Source organism: Erythranthe guttata, chromosome 6 (genome assembly GCF_056151865.1).
Source record: "Erythranthe guttata isolate IM_541 chromosome 6, IM_541, whole genome shotgun sequence".
Taxonomy (NCBI): Eukaryota; Viridiplantae; Streptophyta; class Magnoliopsida; order Lamiales; family Phrymaceae; genus Erythranthe; species Erythranthe guttata.
In genome coordinates this window covers 9,110,444-9,136,615 of record NC_142538.1, presented here as the reverse complement: position 1 = coordinate 9,136,615, position 26,172 = coordinate 9,110,444, and the positions used below count along the sequence as shown (strand labels likewise).

Genomic DNA, 26,172 nt, shown 5'->3' with positions numbered 1-26,172 from the left:
CCAATAATTTTGTTGGACCTTGGAAGGTCCAACAAAAAAACATGCTTAATAGGCAAGATAAGCCTTGATAACATAGTATTTGCGGGTCGACCCGACATATTATTGAGAATACCAAATATCCAACAAAGTCTAACTATTTAGTTAATCATGGCCAATCTCCCCAACCAAATGGGGCCTTAGTAGATAATTAGATATATCATTACATATATTCTTGCAGCTAAAATTATACATCGATCCAAAAGTTTGTATTATTTGCATTTAAACCCAATTGGATTTATGTTTATTTATAAAATAATTTAAGAGGGTATTTTTGACTTTTCACGTCAAAAATTACACTCTCACTTACACAAGCCGCGCGTACAACACACGACATGTTGTCAAGGGCTTTTTTGCCTAACTAATTTTCATCAGGGGGTTCCTACTAATTTATTTAACACGAGGGGTTTGTCAGCAATTCAAAATTACAGAGGGGTGGTCCTTGCAAAAAACCCATAATTATGCATACAAACAAGTTCATATTTGGTTATTTATGATAAGGAACAGCAATGAGTGGTGTTTCTTTCCTCATAACAATCCCAAATTTCTCGGACAGGTCAATCTTTTGTCCCTCTGGCAACCCCCACTCGTACGTATGAACGAGTGTTGCCAACAAATACATTACCATCTTCTCAGCCAACGGAATACCAGGGCACACCCTTCTCCCCGATCCGAACGGAAGATACTCAACGTTGTTTCCAATGAAATCAAATTTTTCGGAGTTATCATTCAAAAATCTCTCGGGTCGAAATATTAAAGGATTCTCCCAAACTTGTGGGTCCATGTGGATTGACCACATGTTCAAGAAGACCCTTGACCCCTTTGGGATTGTGTGCTCTCCGATCGTGCAAGATTCACTCGGATACCTTGGAACGAGGAGTGGCAATGGAGGATGTAGGCGGAATGTTTCCTTTACAACCGCTTCGAGGTAGTGCAGTTTCGATACGTGGGATTCTTCAACGTTGTTGTTCGCTCCTACAACATTTGTTACTTCTTGCTGCACTTTTTGCATTATACTCGGGTTGTGCAAAAGCTCGGTCATCACCCACTCGACCATCGTTGCCGTAGTATCGCTCCCGCCGGCAACAATATCCTATAATCAAAGAGCATATTTTATGTCATTTCAATGAAAGAGAATCACAAAAAGAGTTACATTGTTAGCTTGAAAGAGTATATTTGTCGTGACTTTGGATCACAAGAGGGTTTATGCCTATAAAAATGTTTAGCGGTTTTTTATCTTCAAATTTGAACACAAAAACTAATTCTCCTATATATTCAAGAAACAACAGAACTAGGGGCACGCATAAGCGCATTGAGTAGAGTTGTGTCTGAGCTTGGATTAATAAGCAATAGAGGTTAGCACGAATCAAACTCGAGTAGCTTGATTTTAATTTTTTTTCTAATCGATTCCCGACTCAAAATAATCGAGTTCAAATCTTATCAATAACAAAAGTATATGTGTTCAAGTTTGTTTCGTTATGTTAACAAATCGAGTCCAAACAAGCTTTTACTGAACGGTGTCGAATCTAGCTTCGAATAAATTAAGAGACGGAGGGCAAACCAACAAGAAAATGAAATGAAGGAAAGTGGAGAAAATTACCATCAAAATCGCCTTGATTTGAGTTAAACCAAATGTTGAGCCTTCTCCGAGTTGCTTATCCTTGAGCTCCAAAAGAATTCCCATAAAGTCCTTACTCCTTTCTTCACCCTCCATACCACCACCAGCCGCCATGCTCTTCACTTTCGCATCGATAAAACAATCCAAAATTCGTTCCACCTCAACCACCACACCCCTCATTTCTTTCGCGATTCCCTGCAAATCAAACCTAGCCAAAACCGGAAAAAAATCGGAAATGTTAGGCTTTCCCAACAAATCGACGAGTTTCGAAATATGAACCCGAAACTTGTCTCCAAGCCTGCTTCGCTCCGTGGGGTCCATCTCACCTCCCCAGAGCAAGCTCATCAGTACATGGAGCTCTGTCAGAAAAATGAGTTCGCCAATTTGAACGGGACTCCCAATTTTGGTATCGAGATTCCCGATAAGCTTCCGCACTTCCTCCGTGCGGAAAACGTGCGAAGCCTGGAGGTTGGTGTTGCTCATCATCTCACGAACGAACAGCTTCCGTATGTCGCGCCAGTAGGGACCGTTTGCGGTCCAGACGATGTCGTACCCGCCCGTGGCGACTAGTGCTGCAACCGGCGGGTCCCGGTTTGCGAAAATCGAGTCGTGATCGCGAACTATCTGCTTTATCAAGGAAGGCGAACTTACAACGACACAGAGTTTGCTGCCGAGCCAGAGGCGGTAAATGGGGCCGTACTTGTGAGAGAGTAGTGTGAACTGGTGGTGCAAGTTGTGTTTGAGAAACGGGAGGTATCCGAGAATCGGAAGGCCGTATGGTCCGGGCGGAAGTGGTGGCTTTGTTCCTGTTTTTGAGTTGCCGAGTACTACTATCCATGAGTAACAAAATAGGGAGGCTAGAAGAAAAAAGAAGGTGAGAGCAGCAAGTCCAAGCTCATATTCCATTATGTTTTTTTCTTTGTTAAGTGCAAGGAATATATGCTAGAAATAAGAATTATTATAACAAAATATGAGGATATCTTTTTCCCCTGTATTGGATATGAAAGACTAAATATGTGGCTTGGAAACCAAACGTTAGAAGATAGCATAATTGGGTCCAAACTAAGGATTCAAACCAGGTTCATTATTACACTAACCACTAGACCAGGCCATTTATGTTTTTTTGTACAACTAGGAAGATGCACGTGCATTGCTCGTGTCTACTAAAATATTTTATTCAATTTTATTTTGTATATTGCGTTTGATACATTTTTCCTATAATGTTATAATTTCACAATATTAAATAAATATCTTCAAATAAAATATTAAAAATCAACAATAGAATTTTACGTTTAAAGTCCTAGAAGAGGCTATGATCAAGTCAAAATGTTCAAAATTGAATAATCAGTTTTTTACAATTTACCATGTTGCAAATCTTAACTTTGTAAAAGGTTAAATGAAATCTTATAATTTAATTTAACATTTAAAAAAAATCAAATATACGAACATAAATAATTCTAAATTAATATATCAATATTGTTGACTCTAAAATACAAATTATTGATTATATGAATGATTAAAACAAAAAGTAAATTAATTTTAACGTGATGTATAATAAGAAAATATACAAAATAAAAATAAATATAGAAAATAGATAAATAATATTTATTTTAACAAAACTACTTGACCTACAAATGACGTCTTTATTAATTCATATTAAGAGCTAACGAAGTGATAACTAATACCTAATAATGAATACATATTTGTGACAATTTCAGAACATAGTAATTATCTTGACATATTGTTTAAGTTCATGTTCATTAGGATTGCCAACTGGGTTATGTGAACCAAGTTTGGATTGGCTCAAGCTCACATATTATCTATCATCAGGTCTCATTACTATGGGCTCAAATAATATTTTTTCAGGCTTCACGTTTATATCGGGCTTATGCATCCAAACGTGTTAAAAAAAAAAACTAAAACCAAATCTTTGCAATTGAAGAATAAAATCTAAAAGTTCTCCTTCGACTTAACCGTGCTTAATTTCTTCCAAGAGGTCCATGCCATCCTTTTCTCAGTACCAACCCCCACCAAAATCTTTTAATCGCGGACTCCAACTCCTTGAGCAAGCCATGCTGTAAGGTGAAGCAACTCATCATATATGATGTGATTGATTGTAGAACGGCTTTAATGAAAACTTTTTTCCCTGCTTCAGACAAATGTTTTTCACCCCACGTCTTGATCTTGGCCAACAAACGATCTCTGAGAAATTGAAAAATATCCTTTGTTGATTTTCGTAAGATGGCATGCCAAGGTATATTTCGTGAGGATCCACCACCCTAAAGACCAACATATTTTGTATAGTTTCTTTCATTGTCAACGCAGTTGCAGTGCTAAAGCACATTGTCCTGCCCGGAGACTCTAGAATATTGGTCAAGGATCGATTTTAAGGTGTTGGAATCTTCTTTAGTGGCTCGGCAAAACAAGAGTGTATCATCGGCAAAACATAGATTGGAGATGATAGGGGTCTTCAGGGCAATTTGAATCCCATGTAACTAACCATTGTTCACGGCTCGTTTACCATAATAATAACGGCATATGCACAACAAATAAAGAGATAGGGAGAAAGGGGTCGCCTTGTCTTAATCCCCGTGAAGGAGATAGAGAACCAAACTATGAGCCGTTAAATAAGAAAGCGTAAGAGACGGATGAGATACAAATCATAATGAGATCAACAAATTCAGGTAAGAAACCAAAGCGAAAAAAAGAATTTTCCTCAAAAAACACCATTCAATCCGATCGTATGCTTTACTAATATCAAGTTTAACCGCCGTATAGATTGAAAACAAATCAATTTTCTGAGATGATTAATGCTACAACACACGGATCTAAAATACATTATGATCATTACTCATTAGGACCGCCAATTGAGCCGGGTCTAACCGAAGCCCGATGGCTCGGCCCGACTATATTTGAGTCGAGCCTAATTTTAATTAGTTGGGGCGAGTTCTGAACCATTTAATAAACCTGATTCATTTATGAGCCGATTTTGAGTCTACTATAACTCAAACCGAATAAGGCTCGTTCGATTAAGTTAATAATTAAATATATAATATATTTATTATTTTAATGATATGGCTCATATACATGTTACAAATTAAATAATTATTAGATCATTTTACGTGGCGGCGACCGCAATAGTAAAATAAAAATCATATAATTATTTAAGGATTAAATATTTGCAATATTAAACTTCATTTCGTTGAAGAAACATACTATGGTTTTCATCTTATTCTACGAACATGGTATAAATAATTGCAATTCCACTTAATTAAAGTTTTACACATTTTTATAAAAAATATAATGAATATTGTATTTTTTGATATTAGAACGACAGCTTGTAATTTTATTTAATAAAAACTTCAATTATAAAGATCTTATGTAGACAAAGACATGAAAATTGTGACACAGGGAGAATTACACTTTTACTCCTTGACTTATGATCGATTTTAGTTTTCTTCCTTGTTATTCTAAAATAGACAAAATACACATTAATTAGCAACTAACTCGAATATGTATTGTACGTGCAATGCACGTAACCCCCAATATATCTGAATTGGGGATAACTATTTCAAATACTAACTTTTGCTTACTTGAATACCAAAAAAATAAAAAATAAATAATTAATTATAAATTACTTTAATGCCCTTAATGAAAATTAAAACCAAAAAAATATTACAAATACTATTTTTCTTTCTTAAATACCAAATAATCAAAAACCTAAAAAAAACATTTCCCCTCCTCACTCACAAACCCCTCACCTCCTCCACCTCCTTCTTCTCCCTCCCCAAAAACCCTCCTAAAAAACCTCAAAACAAGAGAAATCAAAACCTTACACAACTTGCAAAATGGCGTCAAATGACAATAGAATGGTAGTTTACGAGCAAGGAGAACCCATTCAAGTATGTATTCATGTATTTTTTGAGCTAAAACATCGATTTTGATTTTTTTTTTTTTTTAAAACTCGCCATGTATTTTCGACACATACAGGTCGAAAATACCCTTATTTTTCGACATGTATGTGTCGAAAACATAACAATTCATATTTTATTAAGTTTCGACACCTAAGTGTCGAATTTTGATACAATTTTCGACACCTAAGTGTCGAAAATATAAAAAAAAAAAAAAAAAAAAAAAATTTACACAGATCTAATTTGACAGGTAGCTGTCGAAAATTGGTTGAATATTCGACAGCTAGCTGTCGAAAACTCATCCAAATTTTGACAGCTATCTGTCGAATTATCAAAAATCTCATTTCAAGCTTTCACATTTTTCGACAACTATATGTCGATTTTTGATGAATTTTCGACATCAAGCTGTCGAAAATTCATCAAAAATCGACATATACAGGTCGAAAATTGTGAACGAAGAACCAACCCACGAATCTCAAATCAATGCTCAAATCGACTGAAATTAGATGCACCCATTACTAATTAACGATCATTTCTACCTAAAACAATCAAATCCTAATTACCCATATCAAACAATCAAATCCTAAGTAAATATTAAAGAAAAAAATTTCGAAAAAAATTATTACTTGGATGAATGAAACCGGAACGAAGAAGCGGCGGCGGGTTGATAACAATGGACGAAGAAGCGGCGGCGGCGTTCAGCGGCGGCGGCGGCGGCGGCGTCGGCGGCGGCGGCGGCGGCGGCGAGGGTTGGAGAGGGTTGGAGGTTTTTTTTTTACAACAAAGGGATTTTTTTCTTTTTTTTTTATTTGGTTTTTGATTAGGTAATTTCTAATAAAATTTGATATAATTGATTTTTTGTATAAAAGGGTGTTTTTGTAATTTTCTTTTTATTTTGGTATTAAAGTAAGAAAAAACTGATAAATATGTACTCAATTTTGGTTTTAAACTTGGTAGTATTCAAGTAAGCAAAAGTTAGTATTTGAAATAGTTGCCCCCATCTGAATTAGGGCAAAATGAGAGAGAATTGCGCTTTTGATCCCTAATGTTTGGCACATTTCACTTTTAGTCCCTATTTTTCTTTTTTTTAGGAGAGTCTCTATTGTTCATGGTGGACAAATAAACAGAATTTTGCACTCACTACCCTTATGCAATGTTTAATTACAAGGGTGGTGAGTAGGGGTGAAGGTCGGATGGATCGGATCGGAATTAGCGTTTTCGGAAAATTTCCAAAATATTTCGGAAGTACAAAATCAATTCCAATTCCAATTCCAATATTTTCGGAATCTAAAAATTCATTGCAATTCCAAAAGGCTCGGAAATTTCGAAATTTGGGAAAACAAACGGAAATCACATAAGCTTTAAAAATTCAAAACTTAGCGGAAATTTTCGAAAATGTTCATAATTTTTCAAAAATAAGAACATTATCCACGCCGATAAAAGTAAAACTAATAATTAATAAAGTTCAGTTCAAAAAAATATAATATAAATAAACACAACATAATATCCAATAAAACTTTCTAACAATTCATCTCAAAATCCTAAAACAAAACTTAAAGGTGTATTTGTCGGAAAAATAAGTATTATATAATATATATTATTTATGGGTGTATTTTTCGGGAAAAATAGGAATTTTTTGTAATTAATTTTGGAAATTAAATCGGATCGGAAATCAGAAATTCCAAATTTATTTTATACAATTCCAATTCCAATCCAAAAAAAAACGAAAATATTCGAAAATCAGAATTTCGGAAGTCGGAATGAAAAAAAGTTGTTCCAAAATCAGAACTTTTCGGATCGGAACCGGCGGAAATTGGAATTTCCGTTCCAACTTGCAACCCTGGTGGTGAGTGCCAAAAACACGTGTATTTTGTCCATCTTGGAACAATATGGACTAAAAGTGAAAATGAGGCATAACATTAGGTGAAAAAAGAAGAAGAAAAGAATTCAATATAGTAACATTATCTCAAATTTTTGCCCTTTGAGTTGCTCTAAGCTAAATATTAATTATTTGTCTAAACTTTTGCTAATGTTATATAATTTTTAGCCTTTTGTTGCATTAGATATCTTTTTGTTCGTGATTAGAAACTGGAGATCTCTCTTTTCAAAAAAATAAAAATAAAAATGAAAAACAATATGTGTATTGTGTATTTGATTTTCATCATATTAACTTCTCCTTCTCCTCTATTAGTACTGTAGAAATACACTATTTTAAAAGAGATTTTGTAAAAGTTTTTTTGGAAGTACCAATAGATTGAATAATTGAACAAACAAAAATAATCTTACAATATTTAGTAACTCAGGTGGTGTTTGCAAATGATTATTTAAAAGCAGAAGTTAGTGATTGGGATTTAAGTTAGTTTTAAGTGCTTGTTTCTAAAAGTTTGGGGTGTTTGCAAATATTTCGGAAAATGAACTAAAATTGAAAAGGCAGGGTTAGGGGTGCTTTTAAAAAAAATAGTTTAAAGCATATTATTTTAAGGGAAGCAAAAGCAAAAGTTGATATTGCAAACACCTAAAACCAGATTATGAGCTAAAAAAACCGCATAATCACTTTCAAAAAGCATTTGCAAACACCACCTAAGACTCAACAATTGACCAATTTATTATTCAAATAAGTACACCAAAAACAATTTTTTCGAATATTTTGTAAAATACATGTATTCCTGTACACCTTCAATTTTGATCCTTTTTTCGACATATCCGTGTATCACAATTCTACCTCGCTAGAATAAAGACACCTCCAAAGGCTGGTTAGAACCCTATAGGATGAAAATTAACTAATATATCAAATTACAACCCATTAGGATTATAGGTATATTAATCTAAATATATATATTAGACGATATGGTTTGATGTATAAATATTGCTATATAGAATTATTTTTGGTGACTTTGAATCGTCCTAATCTACTAAATAGTTAGTTAAAGATTCGTTGAATCGCTTAGCAATTAATCTACGAAAGTAGTCATATGGCAACCACTGCACAAGCTTGTGCAAGTTATAACCATATCAATATATACCACCAATAGAATGGTTACCAAAAGGTATTCAGACATAACCGAACACGCCACTGGTTGTGACCATTTGATCACGAAGGTCGCTCCCTTCTTCTTTCCTTTTCGCACATACGCATGCCTCGCATTTGTTCATCTTCCAAGCATTCTCATCCTGAATGTAAATTTTCATTTTTCATTTATGATGTTCTATTTAATTAGACTAATGAGGGACTAAATATAGAATAATAATGTGAATTGGAACATTTTCTCGATAAAAAAAAAAAAAAAACTTAGATAATCATAGTAATATATTTTTGAACAATATATATACATCGATAGTAACAACGGAGACACCAGGAAAAATGGAGAAAAATGAAAACTCTACAGAGAATACCTTTGAAGGATGAGAAATAGAAAATCTGTTGAAAATCGGGCATCGAATAACAAGTGAAGTATGGAATTGTGAGATGACATGATAGTAATTCAATGAATTTATGTTTATTAGTCTACCAGTATGAATTATGTTTATTATTTGATTATATTTAACTTAATGATAAAACTAAGTTGCAAGAGTGGGATAAAATATTTTTCTCATATAATTCAATGATATTAATGGTGAGTGAAGATGTTATTTAGTAAGACCAAAATCTGAATAAAGGAATAAACAATGGAATACCAAAAGTTGGATGACAGAAGACGTTCTCATCAACTCATTCATTACATAGACATGAACTTATTAATTATTAAAAATATTAATTGAAATCAATTGTTAGAAGAAGATCTCTATTTTACGTACCATAAATAATTAATAATAATACTAATACTTATAATTATTATTATATTAATTTATATTATTATAGTTATTATAAGAATAATAATAATAATAATAATAATAATAATAAATTATTATTAATATTATTATTATTATTATTATTATTATTATTATTATTATTATTATTATTATTATTATTATTATTATTATTATTATTATTATTATTATTATTATTATTATTATTATTATTATTATTATTATTATTATTATTATTATTATTATTATTATTATTATTATTATTATTATTATTATTATTATTATTATTATTATTATTATTATTATTATTATTATTATTATTATTATTATTATTATTATTATTATTATTATTATTATTATTATTATTATTATTATTATTATTATTATTATTATTATTATTAGGACCTAATTAGCCTTAAGTACTCTTATGACCTTATCTATTTGAAAGAGTATTTTTGTCCATACAAAAAAGGGAAGAAACCCACCTATTATTCACACTTTTATAGGTATAATAAAATAAAATAATAATAATAGCATAGATATAGATTAATAGAATTTTATTGCTATTAACTAATTTAAGTCAACAAAGGAACATTTATCCTTTTCTTTTCCTTTTTGTGATGATCGGACAACCAATTTTTATTATTTTATTAGGGAAATATACATATTAGAAAATAAATAGGAACAGATCTGCCCCTAAAATTATTTTTTTGAGATACCCATAAAGAGGTAAAAAGACTCTATTGTCCTAACTACATTCAACATTCCACCAACTACGTTTAGCATTTCTTATACTGCATTTATCATTCTCGCTGATTTTTTTCTAATTTGATAAAATTCATTTTGTTTTATTTTGTATTCCTATATATATTTTACTGTTTTTTTATTATTGTATTTTTTTTATATAATAATTTTTTAATCTTTTAATTTTTTTTCCTAATCTTTTTAATTTTTTAAATATATATATATATATATATATATATATATATATATATATATATATATATATATATATATATATATATATATATATATATATATATATATATATATATATATATATATATATATATATATATATATTTTAAATTTTATTTTAATAATTCATATTTTTGATAAATTTACTAAACTGAAATCGCTAAACATGTAGCCATGAAAATGTTGAGATAAATCATCAATTAATAATCTAATAAAACGATTATTAAATTGGGTCTCACTCAAAGTCCATAATATATTTGGGCTTTACAAATGACCGGCCCATCCGACAAGTCAAGAAACCCTAGCTCGTGGCTATAAAAAGAGGGCTTTCATTGCATGTAAAAGACAGACTCACAAAGACATATATCGAGCTCTCAAGTTCATGTCTCGAGCCTTCGCCTCGAATTCATAATATATTTGAATTCGAGGTGTTCATATTTATTCGATTCAGGAACAAACTTTTAAGCCCTTGAATCAATTGTAGAATAGGAGAAAATAATCAAGGAATTCACGGCGATTGTAATCCGCTTTCGTTCGATTAATAAATTTATTTGTTTCCTATTTTTCCTGTCTCGTTTATACATTTTGTAGACGCGAAAATTTGAGGTTAACAGTATACTGCAAGTTCTATAGTCATGTATAGTTATATGTAGTCATATACTATCTTTTTACACCAAAGTTATGGTCGACCGATTAAGTAGACCGCTGATTATATATATATATATAAAAAAAACTCCATCTACACCAAAAACAAAATTCAAAATTTGAATCTTGATATTATAAATCAATTAGTACCCAACAAATAATTTGAAAAATACAATCATCAACATCATTGTACATCAGAAAAAACACGTTGCTTATATATAACTATATATTACTACATATTACTACACGTAACTATAAATAACTATATGTATATGACCACATGTGACTGCACTATGACTACATGTATATGACCACATGTGACTATATGAGTATAGTCATATATAGTGTAGTTAGTATTTATATTTCAAATCCCACATTTCAACACGACAACAAAATCCGATCTATCGGTTGCAAAAGAACTGTTTTGAATTGACGAACACCACATCTTCTCCACAAACATTTGGTGCATAGAAGTTGTTCAAATACCAGGACCTATGATGCTGACTAATTAAATGAGAGTTCAAATATGTTGATCAGTGCATTTGTGGTGTAATGACTGTTAAAATAATAAAGACATCCATTCAAAACTTTAAAAAAATAATGCAAGATTTAATATACAGTTAGGTCACCAAGGAGGCGGGTGGCAAATCGTAAAACTCCTCTGTTGAACATTTATCTCAGAATTAAGCAACAAAGTAACAAGAAGTCTATCAGCTCTAACCCAACCAAATCTCCCCACACCCACCTCCGCAACAGTGGAGAAATTTTGTGTTCTATATTTGATAGGATGAAAGTACAACACCTATAACTATTTTGCAAACTTTATGGTAGTCGCTATAAAAAAACAGTAGTCTATTAATTATATAGTTTAAAGGGCATAAGAAACATCGTAAAAAGAAAAGACTACATCCATATTCATTAGTTTCTTTCAAGTTGTAGGGGGAGAAGGCATATGGATCAAATTAACATTTTATGGATTCAATTTGAAGGTCTGGCCTCAAGGTCCATGATCTTTGTCTGATTTGCACTAATCAGTGACCCCTCTGAAAGGCTAAAATCATCTAAGCACGGATTTCAATTAATTATTTCGTAGAACACGGGTGAAGATGCTCACCTAGTTTCCTGCATATCTTTGTTGGATAGCTTTAATCTTTGGCTGAAGATTCTGCATTGCTAGCGTTGATTCGACCATTCATCGACGCCGTCACCAACCGTCGCCGGCGGTTTAAGCCGTCACGCCCAAGCATCTGCCGCCCGCCACCACCCAGCATCTGCAGTAGTGCCTCTTCTTCATTTTTTTTGTCGGCGCCAGATATGGCGAGAGAGAGTTAACGAGTGGGAGAGATGGAGAAATGGATCTATAAACGGCTAGACGTGTGAGTGGGAGAGATATGGGGTTAGGACATGTATTGAATTGAAACTAAAAGAAAAAAATAGGCACTTCAAGTTGCCCAGGGGATCTGCCTAATCAAAACTACAATTGAGTTTTTTTTTATTAGGGCAAAAAAATCTTTAGGACCTTCTTATATATATTTTCATAAATATGGGGTATCACTCATTTACCCTTTTTTGTTTGCATTTTTTTTCACATGTTTTTTTTTGGTATTGTTGTGTTGACCGGCATTAGGGTGGAAGGTCCTAAACTCGCGGGTTTCCAAGAACCAAAATAATGGGTTTTAAGCGGGATTAGAGTTTAGACCATATGGATTCACGTAGGGTTTTTAATATGACCCAATTTTACTAAGCGTAACCTATTAATAGTTAAGTAATAGTTTCTCTCTTTTTTTTTTTTTTTTTTTTTTTTTTTTTTTTTTTTGATTTACAAGATTTTTTCATATTATTTTACATTCAAATAATTCAAAAAATTTAAATATTTAATTCAAACCAGTAAGGAGCCTCAATTTTGATAAATGTATGAATTGTTGTATTACATAAATATATATGTGTGTGCAATACAAAAAAATGGGCTATTAGTGAGGATCCTCTCTAATATTATTTTAATAAGGATGGTTTCAAAATCCTTTCCTTTTTTAGTAGGCGACCCATCTTTTTTTTTATTCTCAAATTTACCCTCCACTATTCATTACCCATTATCTACTACTTTTATGTATTTTTTTTTATTTCTTATATTTTAATTTTCGTTTTGGTTTTTTTTTTCTTTTTTAAAAAATATAATTTATTATTTTTTTAAATATATTTTTAAGATATTTTATTACGATATTTTTTAATTTTCAGTTAAAACAACTATATTTCAGTAAAACAACTATTATTAAAAATAACTGTTATTAAAACAAAGTAGTATTAAAACAATTATAGAACAATATGACTATTCATTAAATTAATTATATATTATATTATTTCCGTTGTAAAATTAACTAGTTATTTAATCAAACCATCTCCAACAACTCTTGTTTATCAGAAATCAACTACTTGTTAAATCTAACTATTTACTCAAACCAACTAATAAATAATGAAAACAACTATATTGTTGTGCGAAAACAACTATATTGTTATATGAAAACAACTATATTGGGATCAACTACAAATTATTGAAATCAACTAAAACAAAAGCAAAAACACACACCAAAACTCCAACAAAAACGACTATTAATTAAACCAACTACAACCATAGAGAAATCAACTATATTTTTTTGAGTAACACGAACACAAATTCAACTATATTTTTTTGAGTAACACGAACAAAAATTCAACAAACGAACATATGGTCTACTATTGATTCACCGATAATAAGTCTCCCAAACAATATCGAACATAACGGACGAAACAAATCCGCCTATGTTAACGGCATCCGAGGTTACGCTTGGGCGTCGGCGGTCGCAATTCTCACATGAAAATGCAGTCCAAGGTTTCGTCATTCTCGTCGAGGTTGATTGATTCTATTACAACAGCGGTGGAGGTGGTCTTCCGACGAGATTGCAGTAATGCTTCCATAAATTGAAGAACAAAAAGAAAAGGAAAAAGGTACAGCAAATCTGCCCATCGAACGGAAAGGACAGGGGGATACCAAAAATGGCCGTTGTTGTCCTTGTTTTGGCAGCGGCGCCTTGTCGTTGTCGAGATATGATGCCGTCTTCGTCCTCTCCTTGGCCATCACCTCCGCCGCCGTCGGATTCCCTATTCGAGAAAGAAGAGAAGGGGGTCTTCCTATTCATTGTTGAGATGTGGCGCCACCTTCGCCGCCGCCGCTGACACTACTGAATTTCAGTTCCAGAAAGAAGAGAAAAGGTGATGGGATTAGAGAATGGCGTTTTGTTAAAAACGATGTGGCTAGGGTTTGTAGATATAAGATTTGGCAATTAAGAGTAATATATGTATAGCACTTTATAATTGTATTAATATTAAGGGGCTCTTTGATAAATCCCCCTCAATATTTCTTTTAATAGGGAGATTGATACGCGTTTTCCTCACGTATAAATTACCGCAAGTATACAGTATCGCATTTTGCAGAACAATTGTTCTGGATATCGATCCAGATGGACCTATAGATTCACATGCTGAGGAATATAATTATGTTATCGTAATATTATCTAGCCGATTGTAAATAATTGGAATGGTGATAAACCCTAGTTTAGTAACATGCAAGATCGTAAACATGCAAATATAGGATGTACGTAAATAGAATAGCGACAACTCAACACGGGAGGGTTTCGATTTAAAGGGGACTTCTAGGGAAAAATCCACCAAAGTATAATAAAAAACAATCTACAAATCCGTTATCTAAAGTCACATTCCTATTCGTTAACCCAGACGCTAAATTACTCTAACCTCCGTATCCAGTGTAGTTAGAGTCTACCCACAGGTCCGACGTCTCCGTTCAGAACCTGCTATTAATAGAGAATTTAGGTCAAGTCCTTAAGGGCTACCCGAAGTGCATCACGTCTCTGTTTCCACACCCCGAGCTATGTTTTCATAACTTCAAACAAGAAATCCTCTCTCGAGTTCATTGCTATTTAATATCAATCCGGGAGTTGATCAAACAATCAGAAGCATTTGAAAACATAAACGAAATAAAAACACGACAAATAGATAACAGAAATGACGATTGGAATCAATATATGCAAGATTTCATTACCCTAGAAGAAGATGTTATTAGTTCATAACAAACATAGAGTTAAGAGAATGTACACAAGAAATGAAGAACAAAACGTAAAGACATTGCGTAAGAAAAACCAAAGTCGAAACCCCCGTTGACGATTCCCGTGAAGAACTATTGAAAACCATAAAAAGTTTAAGAAGAATGAAGAATGAAAGGGCCTTCCTATTTATAGTTTAATGCAAAGCTTCCTCAATAAGATTTGCAAATAAATATCTTTACTGAAAAGTCATGCCCAGATCACTATCAGGGATGGCTGGATCGTGATCTGGTAGCCTTGGGAACCGCTCACCGCCATGCCAGATCGCGATCCGGGTATGTGTATCGCGATCTGGGTCTTCAACAAATCCGCATTGTGAGAACCCCCAGATCGCGATACGGAGTGCTGGATCGTGATCTGGATCTTGATAAAAAAATCTTTTGTATAAACCCCCAGATCGCGATCCAGAATGTAGATACAGATCTGGGTCTTGATCGTGTTTCTTTATGTGACATCCCCCTGATCGCCATTTGGGTCTTCTTGGCCCCAAAATTGGCTTGAAAATTCTGTTTCTCTTTCAAATGGCTTCGACTCGGCAAATATATCTAACGAAACCTATGGAAAATAAATAAAACAAGAAACGCAATAATATTTACAAATAAAGCCGAAACTCGGACGAACGAAGACCAAAACTCGAAGATTCGATAAGCAAAAATCGTGCAAAACGAACACTTATCACACCCTCAAACTTAGATCTTTACTCGTCGCGAGTAAATCAAAACGAAACTATAACAAAAAGGAATAAAAACAACAAACTAAACTAGGCCACTAATGTAGGGAAACACGATTGCATTTAGCTTATGCAACAAGCCTTTGAACCCCTGGGTACCTCCAAATGACGAGTTGTGTCTCATGAGGGTTTTCAGACAACACACCCACAAAGTTGCCGGATTGGTCAAAGCATTGCAATTAATTTCAAAGGTAAAACGAGCTAGATAACCTAAAATCTCAGAATGGCATATGGCTTAAGATATTCGACTTTCCCACCGACGCAATTAGTTGTTTCTACACCAAAATAATAGATAGACTCAAGAATCCGTAATCAAACAATAAACACAATCATCGAGGGTTTTGAGTAGAAATGTGGATGAAAAGTAAGTTTTGATTCTGAAATTCAAAATTTTGAATTGGGCATAAGTAGGTCAACTTATTCAATAGAAAAAATGACAACAACAACAACAACAATTGTTTTGGTGATTTTCATCACAACTTTTTATCTTTCCATTTTTCTTAAACGGGAATAATCGTGACTCGTACAAGGCTTGATACCACTGTGTTATATCTCTGACCCATGTATCGAACTTTACTCCAGGAAACCTCCAAGCTTGAAAGCTCGAGAGACTAGGCGACAAAGTGCACCCAACGGGTTAAGCTCGAGTCAGAAAGGCTGAGAAATCAAAGCGCGAATCACAACAATACGTTATTATTATTAATTTACTTTTTTTTTTCAGAACGTAATAGCATAAAATAAAAACGTAAAGACCATTGATTGAACTTTTAGCCAACAACTCAAATTGTGAATACATAATTCAATTCTAACTCGCCCCCAAACCTCAGACTGTTATACCCCTCAGAAAAGTGCACTCATGCTTAATAGGAAAGGATTCGAAAGGCTCTACACACAAAGATTCGAAATGCATGTGACAAACATAACACAATTACGGAAATCGAAATACATAAATGAAACTAAATTATATGATATGCATGCAAAAGACCAAATTAAAATAAGATAAATAAAATAAAAATAAAATCAAAGTCTAGTAAAGATAAATCATAAACGAAACCAATCCAAAACAAACGAAATAAAAAGAAAACAAATAAAACAAGTTCAACAAACACCACCCTCAAACTTGAAATCTAGCATAGTCTCTATGGTCAAAGAAGAATAAAAAATAAAAGGGATAGAAAACACAACATCCCCTAGATGTCATGGTCTTCCTCGATAGCTCGTCCTTAGTCCTCTCGAAGGCCACGCTCGTGCTCTTCCCAGACTGGCCTCACTAGTGTGGTGGCTACCGCTCGTGCTGCTTCTTCGGCAGCTGCGTTAGAGGAAGATGCTCCGTCAACTTGAGGCCGTGGTGGGAAGGGTCGTGGCTCGACTATGTCGTCCGTCCTACACTGTAATGTTGCTGCCATCACCTTGATCATCTTCCTGAACCAGCCCACGTTCTCCTCCATAGCATCCATCCACTCGTCTATATACTCTGGAAGTGGCGGAGCTGTTGCTGTCTGCTGTCGTTTCCCGCCTCGTGGTGCGGGTCGGGCTGGTCGGGCATCATCGGATGGTGGGGCATGTGGTTCAGGGCCATCGCCCTCGCCCTGTGGACCAGAAGCTGGCTGGATCTTGTCGAACGGGAAGATCGGCTTTGGAGCCTTTGTCACTTTGTCATCGGCAAACATCGCGACATTAGCCGCTTTGCACAAGGCCGATGAGGGACGGGAACATCGGGCCCAAGGAGGTGTCGCCCATGCACTGTCAAATCTCCGAGTGAATAATGGCACCCACGTTCAGAGGGGTTCCCTTCATGATTGCGTACATCAACGTGAGGCGAGTGGCATAGGTCCGGGCCGTTAAAACTGTCGGCATGAGTTGGGAGCAAACGAAGTACATCCAGATCTTGGCCTCCCTCGACAGCTCTGCTTGATAGAACCACTTATCTCCTGGTGCCGAATAAGATCCTCTGGAGCACAAGGCCAGAATGAGATGTTGGTACGTTGTTTCCATCTTTAATGCTTGGAACGGCTCATTTGGAATGTTTAGATAATTAGGGGATATCTTGTAGACTCGATTGATGGCGTTTGTACCATAGCAAACTGCCACGCCCCAGATAAAAACCACCGAGCCCTTGTATTAACCGGCATTGGCGTAGAAAAGCCGGACCAAATTCTCGTTGTAGGTGCCCGTTTTGTCAAACGAGGATTCTCCAATGCCTATCCAGGATGTTGTTGACAACCGAAGGAAATCCAATCGTGCGCGCATCCAACTCACGTTCTGGGACGATCGATCGAGGGAAGCGGTCGATATACTCACTCTTGGCTTCGACATTCACATAAATATCTTCACCGTGCTCGTCGAAGGTGACTTCATTCATGAGCATGCACGGGTGCCCGTGTTGAGTGGCACGTCACCGGTTCTGGGGATGGCTTGCTCGGCCGGTCCACCCGAATGTGAAGGCGAGTTTTAAGTACATTTTCCCCCTTTTTGTTTAACCCTTGCCCTTCTTCTTTGTCGGAGCTTTTCCCTTTCCCTTCGGTTGGGATTTATTGGAGTTCTCACCCGTTCTTTGGAGTTTGTTTGGCAGTGAAGTCATGTGTGAATGAAGGGTGCAAATAGGCTTGAGATTTGGTTCCGACAATTCGTCGAACACTTGGCGCGCGCAAGTTCTTGAGATTCTTTGAATGTTCGTTTCTTTCGAAATCTTACACTCATACATCAATCAACACAACAACAACAACAATCAATAACCATCAACGTGTTGGGTTTCGGGCACGTGTACGCAGCGGAAAACAAAAATTTTATGCGATTTAAACAACTTTAAAGCACATAAACACATGCCTGATAATTTAAATCAATTAATTGCGTACCTTTGCGCTTCCAGCGAAATTAAAAACAACATACATGCTAAAATGTTTAACTGAATTTAAACCAATTAACATGCTCGCGTTTAAACCAACTAACATGCTCTTGAAGCGTGAGGTAGGAGCGCTAAGCAAGTCGAGATTGCAACGGAAATCAATCCGTGCAATCCGGGGCAGCAGCGGCGAAACGGCCACGGCGGCGCGTGTATCTCACGCGCGGTCTTCGGGCGGCGCGTGGGGTTGCGTGCGGCTTCGGCTCGTATGCTGCTCCTCGATTCTTCGATCTTCGATCTTCCTCCTCTCGGATTTCACCTCGTATACTTCGATCTACTAAACACGTGGCACTAGACACGTAATAGTTAGAAAAACGGAAGAAAAAAAGAAGGAAAAAAACTACCAAAGCAATCGGCCGATGAACGGCCGATTCCGGCGAAACGGCGGCGTTGACGGCGGTGGTGGCCGCGGGAGAGAGAGGCCGAGAGAGAGAGGGGGACGGCTAGGGTTAGGGTTAGGTCTTGTGTGTTTGTGCAAGGCCTATAAATCAAGTATTTATAGTCCCTTGCATAAAACCCTAACGGGCTTAAGTTGGACCGGGCCCAACAACTTAAGCTCGTTAGTTCCTTTACTTGCTCGTCTCTCTCAATTCAATGATCGGAAAATTGCAACAATTATATTTTCGGAATCATTATAATATCCTCGTCATTACGAGTGTCATCTCTCATTTTCCAACTTTCCAAAAGTGGAAACCCTAGTTCAGTGCACTTTCTAAATTTGGAAACTTCCCGATTTAGAAAGTTCACTAACACGTTCGCCTATTCTTTTCCTTTTCTTATTCTCATTCATAATTCCAAATTATGAATGTTGGATCCAATCATATTGACTTCCAATCATGCAAAGATAAACTACTTTATCTCTGACCGTTTATTCAAAGATCTCATGTGCACGAGCAGTGTGACCCTCGATGGTTCAGGTGTAAGCTAGCTGTGGGCCCACAACCCTTTGTGGTCAAAACTTATCCCTTAGAGTTACGATTAAGATGAAGCTCGTTTCACCTTAATCACCCAACGAATCAAGATTGGCGTCTAGCAACTACGCGTCATGATTCCCTAGATACAAATGAAGTGCCTGCAAGAACCTTCAGATATAGTTAACGTACAGTACGGTCCCTTCGATGCATATGTCCCGATCGAACTAGAGGCATTGGTTCATCGAGACCTCTTTATATGTTCGATGACGGTGCGATCGTTCCAAGTGTTGTAATCGTCACGTGCATGACTTAGAGAATCGAATTCTCTAATCATCACTTAGTCAGCTCTGGCCAGAGACTTAGAATGATTACAAACTTTCAGAACACACAGGACATCCAAGACTATTCTAGCGATCGAATCCTCGACTACAATGCACAGACCTCCCACTAGATTTCGGACTGCACGAACACTGGCCCTTGGGATGGTCCTCGGTGGAACTCAGGGACAGGTCACGATATAGCTGGTCCTCTAGTGAAGTCACGGTGATGTCTAGGTCATAAGGACTAATGGTGTACAACTATACCATAGATATCTCTACTCGATTATTGGGAACCACTTAGAGATTTCTAGGGTGAGGGAGTTCAGTGAACTCGTCAACTTACGAGCACCCACTTATGCATGCCGATATCACAATACCGTTTACTGATGAGATGCAGTACACATACACTAAGTGCTAGTATTAATGGGAAAGGCCGATATCCTCGTTAGTGGCGTAACCCTTCGACTAGGAACACGTTTAACAGTTATAATACTTGAGTAAATATCTCACGATCCTAACGATCAATTACTAGTACTTGTAATAACTGTAAGGACTATATCTATGCTTGTGACAAAGGGACAAAGATATAGAATGCCAAGGTGTTTTATCATTAATACGAATAAAGGTTCGTTTATTACAATAATAAATACGAAAGACCACAGCCACATGTTGGCTTGTTGGTCACCTACTCTAACACAACGGACAAAAATAAGCATAAAAGACTCAACCCAAGAAAATTTCCACAAGAATTCCGAAATTAAGCATAATAGGGCAATTCATATATCTCAACATTGGTTCAACCAATTAATCAAGCTTTTAAATCCCAAAATCAAGTACACAAATACGTACAAGCATAAACCATGAAAAATCAAGGGAACAAACAAGAAAATTGGAAGAAATTCGAAATTTCAAGCAAAACTCAAAAATTTGGGTCAAGAACATACATTTGTTGAAGATTCGTCCACAATTCTCAATAACAACAAGAAATAATCGTTAATTGTTGATGAAAATCTAAAAATATGCAAGTTTTATGAGAAAATTTGATAGAGAATTGAAGTTCTAGGGTTTGGGGGAAAAGGATTTCGAATTTTGTAAAAGAAAGAAGTGAGAAAAAAAGAAAAAAAGGTTGTGAATTTGTAACTGTTCTCGTCCCCATATCGTGATACGCAATGGGTGGATCGCGATCTGGGTCTGCCGTTTTTTACTTACTGTGAAACCCGCCAGACGCGATACGGATATCTGGATGGCGATCTGGGTCTGCAACTTCTAGCTTCTGTAAGACCCCCAAGATTGTGATACGGATATCTGGATTGCGATCTAGGTATGCCCCCTTTTTGCTCTCTGTAAGACCCCCCAGACCGCGATACAGAAATCTGGATCGCGATCTGAGTCCTCGGTTTTTTTTCTTCTGTATAACACCCCATGTCGCGATACGCCATGCTGGATCGCGATCTGGTTCCTCTCCAAATTTTCCACTCTAAGAGCCCCCAAATCGCGATACGAAAGGCTGGATCGCGATCTGGGTCCTGTAATCTGCCAAAATATTTGAAATTTAAATGGGTGAGATTGAGATATTGAACCCTAAAATATAAAAATGCAAAAGAGGCTAAAAAGCAAAGACGAAAGCATGAACAAAAGGAAAATGACAAAAAATGAGCAACAATGGGGTGCCTCCCATTTAGCGCTATTTTACAGTCGACGGCTCAACTTCGTTTGGATTTACTGGGAGAAAATCAGTGCGACACACTCCACTTCCTCGGGAGAACCATTTGGGTTGTAATGCTTCACCGGTTGCCCATTCACTTTGAACGATGGACCGTCTCGTCCTCGGATCTCGATAACTCCTTGTCGGGTTGCGCTCAGGACTACAAATAGTCCTGACCAACGGGACTTGAGCTTACATGGGAATAGTCGTAGTTGAGAATTGAATAGCAGGACTTGGTCACCTGCCCGGAACTCTGGCTTTGTAATACTTTTTTCATGCCACTTTTTCGTCTTTTCTTTGTAAACCTTGGCATTATCGTAACCATCGTTTCTGAACTCCTCCATCTCGTTGATTTAAAGCAATCGATGATCGCTAGTAGCTGTTTGATCGAAATTGAGCTTTTTGACGGCCCAATAATCTCGGTGCTCCAATTCCACTGGCAGGTGGCACGCTTTCCCAAACACAAGTTTGTACGTAGACATTCCAATCGGTGTCTTGAATGCGGTACGATAGGCCCAAAGTGCATCATCGAGCTTCAACGCCCAATCTTTTCGGTTCGTGCTCACGGTCTTTTCTAGAATCTGTTTGATTTCTCTGTTTGACAACTCAACAAGGCCATTCGTTTGCAGATAATAAGCCAACGCAATTTTGTGTCGGATCCCCAACTTATTCGTGAAATTACTGAGCAGTTTGTTGCAAAAGTGGGATCCTTCATCGCTAATGAACACCCTTGGTGTCCCGAACCTCGAGAATATGTTATTGTGGAAGAATTTGAGGACCGTACGAGCATCGTTGGCAGTGGTGACAATTGCTTCGACCCATTTGGACACGTAGTCCACGACAAGCAAAATGTATAACTTCCCGTTCGAATGAGGAATTGTCCCATGAAATCTATTCCCCAAACATCGAAAAGCTCCATCTCTTGCATGTTGTTCAGTGGCATTTGGCTTTTGTTGGATAGATTCCGTGTCCGTTGGCATCGATCACACCGTATCACGAACTCGTAACTATCTCGGAATAGGGTTGGCCAAAAGAAGCCTGGCTGCAGAACCATGGCGGCTGTGCGAGATTCCCCGTGATGTCCACCACAAGGTGAAGAGTGGCAATGTGTGACTATCTCGCATATTTCGGTTTCCGTAACACATCTTCGGATGACTTGATCGGGGCTGGTTTTGAAAATCAATGGCTCGTCCCATAGAAAGAAACGATTGTCGTGAAGGGATTTTTTCTTTTGGTGATAAAAAAGACCGTGAGGAATGATTCCACTGGCCAAGAAGTTGGCCACATCAGCATACCACGGAGTGTGAGTACTAATGGCGAGCAATTGCTCGTCTGGGAATGATTCCTGAATATTTCCTTCGGCTGGAACTTCGTCAAGTATAAGTTTGGAAAGATGATCTGCTACCACATTTTCGCTCCCCTTTTCATCTCTGGTCTCCAAGTCGAACTCTTGGAGTAGTAGTATCCATCTGATGAGTCGGGGTTGGGCGAACAAATATCGAATAACTGCGTGGTCGGAGTAAATGATCACCTGAGAGCCCAAAATATACGGTCTGAACTTGTCAACGGCATAAACAACTACAAGCATTTCTTTTTCAGTCGTTAAATAGTTCTTTTGTGCCTGGTCAAGTGTACGACTGGAGTAGTAGATGGCTTTGAAGATTTTTTCCCTCCTTTGTCCCAATACTGCACCTACAGCACAGTCGCTCGCTTCACACATGATCTCGAATGGTTCATCCCAATTGGGAGTAATCATAATCGGTGACTGGGTTAGCTTCTCCTTGAGAAACGTGCAAGCCGGCAAATAAGCAGAATCGAAATCAAAGACGGCTTCCTTCTCAAGCAAATGACATAATAGTTTTACAATTTTCGAGAAATCTTTAATTAATCTACGGTAAAACCCAATCCACCTCAAGACCCTTTTTGTAGACCTTGTGACCTAGAACAATACCTTCACGAACCATAAAATGACATTTTTTCCCAATTTTAAACAAGGTTTGATTTTGTACATCTTTTCAAAACAAGTTCTAGATTGTGCACACAAAGATCGAAAGACGATCCAAACAAAGAAAAATCATCCATAAACACCTCAAGAAATTCTTCTACCATATCATGAAAAATAGAGATCATACATTGTTGAAAGGTAGTAGGTGTGTTACACAAACCGAAACGCATCCTACGAAATGCAAAAGTACCGTAGAGGCAAGTAAAAGTAGTTTTCTCTTGGTCTTCCGGGGCGATTGAGATTTGATTGTACCCCGAATAACCATCTAGAAAACAGTAATACTCGAAACCTCCTAGCATGTCTAGCATTTGATCGATAAAGGGAAAGGGGGAAATGGTCTTTTCTAGTTGCTGCATTCAATAATCTGTAATCAAAGCATACACGCCACCCAGTGACTGTCCTAGACGGAATAAGTTCATTTTTATCATTCACAATAACCGTCATCCCACCCCTCTTTGGCACAACCTACACCGGACTGACCCACGGACTATCAGAAATTGCTTAAATCATACCAGCGCCTAACAACTTTAAGACTTTTTTTTTACTACCTCTTTCATTGACGGGCTTAACCGCCTCTGAAGGTTGGACTGATCTTGGTTTATAAACGTCTTCCATTAGAATTTTATGTTGGAAAAATAGACGGGCTAATTCCCTTATCCTCAATAGACCAACCTATAGCCGACATATATTCCCTCAGGACTTCCAATAGTGTGTTTGTTTCGGCCTCCCTCAAACTAGAAGAAATGGTCACTGGATAAGTCTTGTCTGCTCCAAGAAAAGCATAACAAAGATAATCCGGTAGTTGTTTCAATTCCAGTACGGGGGCCGTTTTCACACTAAGTGGTATCTCGGGGATGATTCCTACCTCGTCTATGCCCAAAATGTCGGCACATTCAAGAAACAACACACAATCAAGCACATCATTTTCAATTGGAGTTTCAGGGGAGGCAGAATGCAAATCAATAGAGTTAACAATGCAGTGCTCAACAGAATCACATAATTCATACAAATCAAAAAATAAGGAAACAAGTTCCTCGATCACGTTTATTCTACTACAATGCTCAACATGCTCAGAGTGTTTAAATGCATTTATCAAATTAAAAACAACCTCTTCCCCATTCACCATAAGTTTCAAAGATCCTAATTCCATATCAATCATCGCCTTACGAGTTGCTAAGAATGGACGACCTAAAATGAATGGTGCTTCATCATCTTCAGGCATTTCAAGCACCACAAAATCAACAGGCAAAATGAATTTAACTACTTTAACTAGCACATCTTCTACAATCCCATCGGGATATTTCAACGAACGATCAGCTAATTGTAAAGTCATGCGAGTGCGGTTCAAATTTCCAATGCCCAGTTTTAGAAACACAGACATAGGCATCAAATTAATACTTGCCCTCAAATCACATAAAGCTTTATCGAAAGTAGAATTTTCAATGACACAAGGAATAGTGTAACTCCCTAGATCTTTCTTTTCTGTGGTAGATTCGACTGAAGAATGGCACTGCAAGTTGCCGTCAGTGTCACTGGTGTGTCTTCTTCGATTCGTATTTTCTTGGATAGTACTTCCTTCATGAACTTGGTGTAGTTTGGCATTACCTCCAAGGCTTCTGCAAAAGGGATGTTGATTCGAATTTGTTTGATCTTTTCGATGAACTTCTTTAATTGATCCTTGAACTTCTTCTTTTTCAATATTTCTGAATAAGGGGTAGGAGTTATCAGAAGAGCAGGATTATCAGGGAAAGAAATGTTATTGGGCTTACTAGCCTCATTTGTACTACTCCCTGAAATGGTGATTTCCGGCTCGACCGGGATCGGTTGTACAAGTGGCCTTGGTGACTCGTCTGTCGGATAAGGAGGATCGGTCATTTGCAAACCCACTTCGGGTGGTTATGGCTCGACAACTTTCTTTTGGAATGACTTCGGTATTGCTTGGAAATCCAACCTTTGCCATCGTGGACATGGATTGGGCGATTTGCCCTATTTGTTTTTCCATGTTCTACATTGTTGACTTTGTTAGAGTAGGTGACCAACAAGCCAACTTGTGGCTGTGGTCTTTCCATTTATTATTGTAATAAACAAACCTTTTTCGTATTACTGATAAAACACCTTGGCATTATATATATTTGTCCCTTTGTCACAAGCATAGATATAGTCCTTACAGTTATTACAAGTACTAGTAATTGATCGTTAGGATCGTGAGATATTTACTTTAGTATTATAACTGTTAAATGTGTTCCTAGTCGAAGGGTTACGCCACCAATGAGGATATCGGCCTTTCCCATTAAGAGACTAGCACTTAGTGTATGTGTAATGCATCTCATCAGTAAGCGGTATTGTGATATCGGCATGCATAAGTGGGTGCTTGTAAGTGGACGAGTTCACTGAACTCCCTAACCCTAGAAATCTCTAAGTGGTTCTCAATAATCGAGTAGAGATAT

General features: G+C 36.5%; 3 protein-coding genes across 3 annotated transcripts; all 3 read right to left on the bottom strand.

Moving 5' to 3' along the window:
* Nucleotides 1–251: 251 nt before the first annotated feature.
* LOC105953577 (flavonoid 3'-monooxygenase CYP75B137) lies at nt 252–2,633 on the bottom strand. The gene is made up of 2 exons (XM_012977250.2): nt 1,637–2,633; nt 252–1,129 (listed from the first exon to the last, which is right to left on the bottom strand). The coding sequence occupies exons 1-2, from the start codon at nt 2,558–2,560 to the stop codon at nt 524–526; spliced, it is 1,530 nt and encodes a 509-aa protein (XP_012832704.2). The 5' UTR covers nt 2,561–2,633; the 3' UTR covers nt 252–523.
* Nucleotides 2,634–21,734: 19,101 nt separating this feature from the next.
* On the bottom strand, nt 21,735–22,064 carry LOC148770099 (uncharacterized). Its single transcript, XM_088818982.1, has one exon. It carries the CDS (start codon nt 22,062–22,064, stop codon nt 21,735–21,737), a length of 330 nt encoding a protein of 109 aa, XP_088675108.1.
* Nucleotides 22,065–24,347: 2,283 nt separating this feature from the next.
* Nucleotides 24,348–25,600, bottom strand: LOC148770098 (uncharacterized). The gene is made up of 2 exons (XM_088818981.1): nt 25,331–25,600; nt 24,348–25,235 (listed from the first exon to the last, which is right to left on the bottom strand). Exons 1-2 carry the CDS (start codon nt 25,598–25,600, stop codon nt 24,348–24,350), a joined length of 1,158 nt encoding a protein of 385 aa, XP_088675107.1.
* Nucleotides 25,601–26,172: the final 572 nt, after the last annotated feature.

Coding starts and splice junctions, on each gene's coding strand:
- LOC105953577 (XM_012977250.2), bottom strand. CDS start 2,560: ATGGAATATGAGCTTGGACTTGCTGCTCTCACCTTCTTTTTTCTTCTA. Junction 1,130..1,636: donor AAATCAAGGCGATTTTGATG/GTAATTTTCTCC, acceptor CTTTGATTATAG/GATATTGTTGCCGGCGGGAG.
- LOC148770099 (XM_088818982.1), bottom strand. CDS start 22,064: ATGGAGGAGTTCAGAAACGATGGTTACGATAATGCCAAGGTTTACAAA.
- LOC148770098 (XM_088818981.1), bottom strand. CDS start 25,600: ATGACCGATCCTCCTTATCCGACAGACGAGTCACCAAGGCCACTTGTA. Junction 25,236..25,330: donor CTTTTGCAGAAGCCTTGGAG/GTAATGCCAAAC, acceptor GGCAACTTGCAG/TGCCATTCTTCAGTCGAATC.